At 50.5% G+C, this 9,040-nt stretch overlaps 1 protein-coding gene across 1 annotated transcript; it reads left to right on the top strand.

The window, feature by feature from the left end:
- Nucleotides 1-214: 214 nt before the first annotated feature.
- Nucleotides 215-3,009, top strand: LOC123130149 (laccase-15). The gene is made up of 6 exons (XM_044550100.1): nt 215-328; nt 430-581; nt 777-1,015; nt 1,128-1,247; nt 1,406-2,443; nt 2,748-3,009. Exons 1-6 carry the CDS (start codon nt 215-217, stop codon nt 2,882-2,884), a joined length of 1,800 nt encoding a protein of 599 aa, XP_044406035.1. The 3' UTR covers nt 2,885-3,009.
- Nucleotides 3,010-9,040: the final 6,031 nt, after the last annotated feature.

The following is a 9,040-nucleotide window of genomic DNA, read 5'->3' as shown; positions in this document are numbered from 1 at the left end:
CGACCGCCACCGCCCGTCAATTTTTCTTCTCTTCCAATCTGATTGTCAGGTCAACCATTGCAGACGGCGGTTCAGTTCAGGTGTTTTATCCCCAGCTAGCATCAACTTACCAACTTACCATAGTTATATATATATATGGCATGTGGCGATTCTTCATAAACCGCAAGTAGTCTAGCGACTAGCAGCAGACAGTTGCTACTTGTTCTTGGCTGTCATGGCCAAGTTCTCCATGGCGGCCTCCAACCTCTGCATGGCCATTGTTGCCCTGGCCGCGGTTGCGGCAGCTGCCGTCGGCGAGGTCGCCGCCGACGTCGAGCACACCTTTGTTGTAAGTTTCAGACTATAGAGCGAGCAATTGTGTGACAATGGATCGATCGATTCATATACGCTTGATTTGTTCCAATATGATATGCCTGATGATATATATAGGTGAGCGAGATGAAGATGACGCACCTGTGCAACGAGACGCTGGTCACCGTGGTGAACGGGCAGCTCCCTGGTCCGGCGATCGAGGTCACCGAGGGAGACTCCGTCGCCGTCCATGTCGTCAACAAATCTCCCCACAACATAACAATCCATTGGTAATCAAATAATGACCAAGTATTTACCCAGTGAACCGCACGCATAACCAATTCTCATCCTGCATTTGTCTTCTCTGAATAACCAAGTAGTACTACTTGCTAATGTTGACCTTCAAAAAAGAAACTACTCGCTAATGTTGTGCTTTGCTGATCTTGTTAATCATGTGCTTTGTGAATTGTGATGGATGCATGAAGGCACGGATTGAAGCAGCGGCTCAACTGCTGGGCCGACGGCGTGCCGATGATCACGCAGTGCCCTATCCGGCCAGGCCAAAACTTCACGTACCATCTCAACGTCACCGGGCAGGAAGGCACCCTGTGGTGGCACGCTCACGTCTCCTGCCTCCGGGCGAGCCTGCACGGTGCCTTCATCATCCGACCGCGGCACGCCTACCCATTTCCCAAGCCCGACAAGGAGATCCCCATCGTTATAGGTTCTTCAAAGATTGTTCATATAGCAAATCCACTTCTTGCAAATCAATTTGGCGTCGGTCGATGAGATTCTGATCGAGATCGAACTGGTGTGAATGATCTTGATGGTGGCAGGTGAGTGGTGGAGCATCAACCTCGCGCAGTTGGGCAAGAACATGGAGGATGGCTACTACGATGACACCTCCAGTGCAACCACGATCAATGGCAAGCTTGGAGATCTCTACAACTGCTCCGGTAATCATCTGTTTTTAGATAACATGTACTCCCTCCGTTTCTAAATATACATCTTTTTAAAGATTTCAAATATGAACTACATATAGATGTATATAGACCATGTCCATGTCTAATCTAAAGGTTATTACTTTATTTCTCTTTTGTTAATCAACGTGAAGGGGTCGTGGAAGATGGGTTGGTGCTGGACGTGGAGCCCGGCAAGACCTACCTGCTCCGCCTCCTCAACGCCGCGCTCTACTCCGAGTACTACCTCAAGATCGCCGGGCACGAGTTCACGGTGGTCGGCGCCGACGCCAACTACGTCCGCCCCTTCACCACGGACGTCGTCGCCATCGGCCCCGGCGAGACTCTGGACGCGCTTGTGGTCGCCAACGCGATCCCCGGCAAGTACTACATGGTCGCCGTTGGTGGCCAGGCGCCCAAGCCCGACATCCAGATCCCCGCGACCCTGTCGAGAGCGACGGTGCGGTACGCGATCGGCGCCGGCAACAGTGACGAGGCGGCGCCGCCGGTGGCGCCGGAGATGCCTGACCAGCACGACTTCATGGTGTCCTTCAACTTCCATGGCAACTTGAGCAGCCTGAACCGGACGGGCTCGCCGCCGGTGCCGGCGACCGCTGATGAGAGCCTGTTCGTCGTGCTCCGCATGGGCTCCATCTGCCGACAAGGTCGACTGTCCTGCAAGAGGAGCGGGAGCAAGGAGTCCATCATCGTGGAGACCATGAACAACGTGTCCTTCCAGCTCCCCGCCGCGGCGGCAGCCACGCCGCTGCTGGAGGAGCTCTACTACGACAACCGCCGCAACGGAACGGCCGGCGGCGGCGGCGGCGGGCTTGACCAGCTGTACATGCTGCCGGACAGGCCGGCGAGGCCGTTCAACTACACCGACCGCGCCCTGATCCCGTGGGGCCCCAACGAGGCGTGGCTGGAGCCGACGGAGAAAGCGGCGGTGGCGCGGCGGTTCCGGCACGGCGCGGTGGTGGACATCGTGTTCCAGAACGCGGCGATGATGGACACCGACAACCACCCGATGCATCTGCACGGGCATGACATGTTCATCCTCGCGCAGGGGCACGACAACTACGACACGGTGAGGGACGTGGCGAAGTACAATCTCGTGGATCCGCCGCTCAGGAACACGGTGCTTGTCCCCAGGCTAGGGTGGGCTGCCGTCCGGTTCGTGGCCGACAATCCAGGTGCGTACCCAGGGCATATGGGTTTGTTCATCCAATCGTTCCAGTATGTGTGTCATAAACTGTTTATTTGGGTTTCCTTGAGAATTTGGAAACTTTGAAACTATAGTAGTACATAAATAGTTTCTTTGGTACTCCATCCATCCAAAAATACTTGTCATCATCAAAATGGATGAAAAGGGATGACATGTATTTTCGGACGGAGGGAGTATATACTAATGCATATTGCCATTGTTTTAGAACTGAAGTGTGCAAGTGTTTCCCATGGGATCTGATGCTTCTCTCTCTTATACATTTAATTTTACAGGGGTGTGGTACATGCACTGCCACTACGAGCTTCATGTGTCGATTGGAATGGCAGCTGTGTTCATCGTAGACGACGGGCCAACATTGGAATCAGCTCTTCCATCACCGCCTGTAGATTTTCCGAAATGCAACCAATAGTCTAGGAGTGACTGGAAAAAGAGTGATATCTTGGACATTAATTAGCATTATATAGAAACGAGATTGGCTTTGTACTACTATTATTTTTTATAATAATTTATACAAGGGGTAACAGTTTGATTCCATTCGCACAAGGGCAGCAACTTTGCATTAATTAGTAACAATATGATTTACTCCCTCCTTTCCGGTTTAGAGGGCTCATCTTCATCTTATTTTAGTTTCCAATGCGTATTAAATCTTTGCATGCAAGAATTAAAGAGGAACAACACCAATGCATGTAATGTTCCTATTCATCTAGTGGCCAAGCATGCATGCACTACAATTAATCCAAATTAATGCATGAGTTTAATTGAGGTAGTTTTGTAAAGTACGAGATACATTCCTTCACTCACAAAATGCCTTGGTTGATGAGATTTGATACTTGAGCCTTATAAACCGGAAAGGAGGGAGTACCTCAGCATAAGGCTGATCTCATTTTAATGATAAATGATGACATAGTAATTGGAACTAACGTCCTTTTCTAGTACTTCCTTTGTCCTAAAATAAGTGTCCCAATCTTAATATAATTTTGTACTAATTAAAATTAGTACAAAGATGATGTAGATGTATAAATAATCATATTTCACCAGTAGATAATGTAGATGTATAAATAACCATATTTTACACCAATAGATGATGTAGATGTATAAATAACCGCCTGCCACTCGTCTCCAAGCTCACCTGCCGGCCCGCAGTTCGTCTCCATGCTCGGCCACCGCCCCGCCGCTCGTCCTCAAGCTCGGCCATCGATGTTGGAGCACTAGTTTTACATCATCAAATATATATCATCTGTTGAAGCATTAGTTTTACATCATCAAATATACATCAACAGTTGAAGTTGGGTGTTTTCCTAGTTAACTAGAGCCACATTTTCACTAACTGGTTGTAGCTCGCAACGGTAAGAACGAAAATTTACATGAACTTGGACTGGTACCTAGTTAATTAAGATTGAAACATGTTTATGCGACAATGTGTGATTAGTAAAGGTGGTGATTTCCATGGCTATTTGGTGTTCTCTGCAGTGATGGTCCTATGAGTATGTAGGAGTGTTAGAATTGTAGTTCTATATGTGTGTGGTAACCAGGGCAACCGCCCTCCTTGTCAGCTGTGCGGTATCCTTGGTCCCTCCCACTGCCATAAACGCTTCAAGCGGGACTTCCTTGGCATCGGCAATGATGGGTGTGATAATGAGCGTCAAGCAGCCATGACGACACAAGGGCACACCCCTTCCTACCAGGTTGATGGACACTGGTGCTAAAGATCATCTAACGAGTGAACTCAGCAAGCTTGCTGCATATGAGCGCTACCAGGTCATGACAAGGTTCATACAACAAATGGGCCAGGTATGCATATCTCTTATATTGGTCAATCTTCTCTTTCAACATCTACATCTTGCCAACTTCAACTCTCTAATGTTCTTTGAGTTTCAACTGTCACCCGTAATCTCTTGTTTGTTCCTTGACTTACTTATGATAATAATGTCTTCACCGGGTGCCTCGCATCCACAGCAGGCTCCATCGCCAGCTAGGTTGCCCTTTGATGAATCACACACACCACACTCACGTTTGCTGGGTTGTTTGAGCCAGCGTCACCATCCGCGATGCCTGTGCCGTCGTCACCACCCGTTGCATCTCTGGTCCATCCGTCGTCACCTCCAGCTCCTGTGACTCGAGACCACATACCCGCAGTCGGAGTGGCATTGTCTGTCCAAACCAAAGTATTGATGGCACGGTTGCCTGGCTTGCAACTTGTATGGTGTTGGGGATATAACTATCAGTTATGACCCGCCCAGGAGGGGCCGGGTCAAGACCCAAATGGCGTGTCACAAAGGAAGCCCAGTAAACACTCAAGGCGATAGGTTGTTAAATCTTATAGAAGGCCTAAAGGCCTAGAGGCGGCTTAAGACCCAATATTGTAAACCACCGTATGTAAGGAAAGACTTGTAAAGAAAGGCATGTAAAAGAAGTCACCGAGCCGGACTCGATTTATGAGCCGGCAGGGACTCTGTAGGCCACTAGGCGTCAACCCGTGTATATAAGGGGACGGCCCGGTGGCGGCTTAGGGCAAGAAACAAGAGATCGATAACCAAGCCGGCGGATTAGCCTCTTGGTGATCGATACCCCAGCAATTCCAACACAACTAGACGTAGGCTTTTACCTTCATCGTAAGGGGCCGAACTAGTATAAAACCTCTCGTGTCCTTTGTCCCGATTAACCCCTTTAAGCTTCCTAGTTGCGATGGCCCCACGACTAAGTCCTTTTGCTAGGACATCTGCCGTAACAATTCCACGACAGTTGGCGCCCACCGTGGGGCCAGCGCACGGTGGATTTGGGTTCTTGAAGGGAAACTTCGAAGGGCTCAAGGGATACGTTGTGGGACGGATCACCAAGAGTCGTCGCAGCAAGCTCTACATCGACGACGAAGGCTGGGGCCCCGAGGCCGGCTCAATTGAGTACGGGTACCGGGTCCCCTTCGGCAGAATTCATGTCTTCATCGGCCGGATCGGCGAGTCAAGCCCTGAGCCGGACGTCCACACCAACCTCATCGAAACGGCTCAGCGTGCGAAGTCCACCCGTGTTCAATCTATCGTGAACCATGCCTTCGTAGGTTGCATCCACGGCGGTGAATACTCTGAAGAACCGGTGGACGGCGGCGAGATGGCCGTCTGTTCTGATGCCACATCATCAATGAGAGAGACGGACTCTTTCTATCAGCTGCAGGATGGCATGCTCGGGGCTGTTCCGATGGCAGGAGTATTACGGACCCCCTTGAGCCGCCGAATTGGGCCGGAGTCTTCATGGCAGGAACACAGCCGGGGCAGAACTCCACATCAGCGGCAGCAACAACCACCGGGTCGGCCGCAGCCGGGTCAGGAGACCCTGCACGCCCCCCGACTCAGATTTTGATGGACCTCATGGATAAACTGACGACCCTGTTGACTACCGTGGTGGAGCCGGCGGATCAAGCTCAGCATGACGCGGAGGTGGCACGCGTACGTGAGGAGATGGTACAAGCTAAAGAAAATTTAGCAACAGAAGAGGTCAGGATGGCCGTGGAGCGGGCGGCTTTGGACGCTCGTGCTCAACAGCTTCAAGCAGAGACTTTCCGGCTCTCGGTGGATCTGAACACGTCAAACGAGGTCATGAGAAGAAGGCATCAGAAAACTCAGTCACGTTTACCTCTGATGCTCGATCCTAGGAACCTATTTCGTACGCCTGGGGCCGGGACAAGTAACTCGCCAGAGGCAAATCGGATCACGACACCCGGGGCACCGGTTCAGCCGCGCGCCATGGAACCGCCTCGTATACATACCACTCCGCCTCATTATGTACCAACACCACCGGGTCACTTCTCCAATCCCTTGGAAAACCTCATTGTGGCTTCGGCTCATTTGGCAGCTCTCCCGATGGAGGGCGACTCTCCGGCGGCGATCGAAACACGAAGGGTGAGAGAACTTCTTCAAACAGCTCTGGCGCAGTAGGATGCGTACTCTTACAGTCGAGACAGGATCCATTCAACCCCTCGATCGAGCCGGAACCCAAGCTACAGTAGGCGTATGGATTCAGCTGACATGTCAAGCAATGTTCAACGTCGCAACTGGCCGCAAAGGCATGAGCCGGTATAGGCTGGAGCCCTTAACTTGGCGGATCAGGAGAGGATCCGACAAGAAGCGGAGCGAGCGGTTCAACTAGCGGCGGAACAGGCGGCTCATCAAGCGTTTTCGGCTTCTCCAGCAACTTCGGTTGAGGCAGGAGTGGCCACAAGAACCGCATGTGTTCCTTGCCTGGTTCCGATCATACATAATGAGCTTTTGCCAAAGGATTTCAAGGGGCCTCGTAAGGTGCCTAATTACATGGCCGATTTGCTGCCTGGGGCCTGGGTTGAGAGTTATGAGATGGCCATGGAGCTGTTGGAGGTCAGCGACACGGCAATGGCTAAATATTTCACCATGATGTTGGATGGAACGGCTCGTACTTGGCTAAAAGGGTTGCCCCCCAATTCCATCAGCTCACGGGCGGAGCTAAAGGCCCGGTTCATTCAGAACTTCAAGGACACATGCAAACAACTTATGTCAATCGTGGACTTGACTAATTGTAAACAAGAGGAAGGTGAGTCCACAACCCATTGGGTGTGCTGGGTCAAAGAGATAATCCATTCATCTGATAAGATGGATGCCGGTTCGGCAGTCTTAATGTTGGAGAAAAATTGCCGTTCTGAACATCTGAAGCAGAAGCTGGGGCGGCTTAAACGTGACTGCCACGACATGGGCCAGTTGATGGCGGCTCTCGTCAAGTATGCTGATTCTGATAGTACCAAGGACCCTATGTCTGATGAAGAAAAGACAGGGAAGGGAAAGAAGAACGGCAACGGCAAGGGTCACCAGCATAACCCGACAAATCAAGGAGGTAATAAACGTAAGGCTGACGAATTTGTGGCTAACACCAATGCGCAGGGCAACAATCAACGATGCAAGGGTAGGAAACCCCCTCGGTCGGGCGGGTCAGGTCCCACCCTTGAGCAACTATTGAATGAACCTTGTCCAAGACACGGCACCCGGGAGAAGCCAGCCACCCATCTGTGGAAGGACTGTACAATCATGAAGGCATTCAAGAACTCAAATGTGTTTGATGGAAGTCACGGCCCGGGTGGCGGTTCAGGTGGAGGCGGCTTTCATGGCCCGGGCGCTGGTTCAGGTGGAGGCGGTTTTCAAGGTCAGGGGCATACGGGTAACCAAGGAAGTTATAATCCACAACCCGACCAAGGTAATCAGCAGCAATCCAGATACCAGAGCAACCCAAAACAGTTAAATAATGGACAATATCATGTATTTACCACTAGTTTGTGCAAGAGGGACCAAAAGCTTCACAAAAGGGCTGTCAATGCCGTTGAGCCGGCGATTCCGCGTTAATTACGATGGTCAGAATAGCCTATTGTGTGGAGCAGAGAGGATCATCCTTCCCGGATCGACAATCCGGGTCACTTGGCCTTGGTAGTGGTGCCTCAGGTTGGCGGATATAAATTCACTAAAGTGCTCATGGACGGAGATAGTAGCATCAACATCCTCTATTATGAGACGTTTTGCCAGATGGGTTTGACTGATAAGAGTCTTAAGCAATCCAACACTATTTTTCACGGTGTGGTGCCCGACAAGTCGGCATACCCAGTTGGCAAGATTGAAATGGAAGTAGCCTTTGGAGATGAATATGATTCCGGAGCGGAGAAATTAACCTTTGAGGTGGTTAAGATCAAAAGCCCATATCATGCTTTGTTTGGACGGCTGGCTTACGCCAAGTTCATGGCTCGGCCGTGTTATGTGTATGTGCAGCTCAAGATGTCGGGTTACAAGGGCACCATTACAGTACATGGAAGCCGGAAAATAGCCCTGGAGTGTGAAGAGGGAGATGCTGCATATGCTAAGTCCGTTTGTGCAACAGAGGAGCTAAAGTTTTATAAAGATTATGTTGACCCGGCGGACATGACGTCCTTAAAGAAGCCAACAACGGAGCATGAACTGGTGTTGAAATTCAAGTCAGCTAATGACACCAAGATGGTTGATTTGGTGCCCGGCGATTCATCCAAGCAGTTCATCATCAGTGCCAACTTGGATCCAAAATAGGAAAGCGCGCTCATCGAGTTCATCCGTGAGAACCGGGATGTCTTTGCATGGAAACCTTCTGACATGCCGGGTGTCCCGAGAGAACTCGCTGAGCACATTCTCAATATTGATCCAAAGTTTAAGCCGGTTAGGCAATTTCTCCAACGATTCAACGAGGAAAGGCACAAGGCCATTGGAGAAGAGGTGGCCCGGCTTTTGGCGACCGGGTTCATTGTGGAAGTCTTCCACCTAGAGTGGTTAGCCAACCCGGTGCTTGTACTCAAAAAGAACGGCACCTGACATATGTGTGTGGATTACACCGATTTAAATAAGGCTTGTCCAACTGACCCTTTTGCTCTTCCCTGTATTGATCAAATCATTGATGCTACGGCGGGTTGCGCACGTTTGAGTTTTCTGGATCCATATTCAGGTTATCATCAGATCAATATGGCAATCAAGGACCAGGAGAAGACAACTTTCATCACTCCGTTTATGGCCTTCTGCTATGTATCTATGCCCTT

The sequence above is a fragment of the Triticum aestivum genome, chromosome 6A (assembly GCF_018294505.1).
Source record: "Triticum aestivum cultivar Chinese Spring chromosome 6A, IWGSC CS RefSeq v2.1, whole genome shotgun sequence".
Classification (NCBI taxonomy): Eukaryota; Viridiplantae; Streptophyta; class Magnoliopsida; order Poales; family Poaceae; genus Triticum; species Triticum aestivum.
Note: the sequence above shows the minus strand (reverse complement) of the source record. Positions and strands in the feature narration are given on the sequence as shown.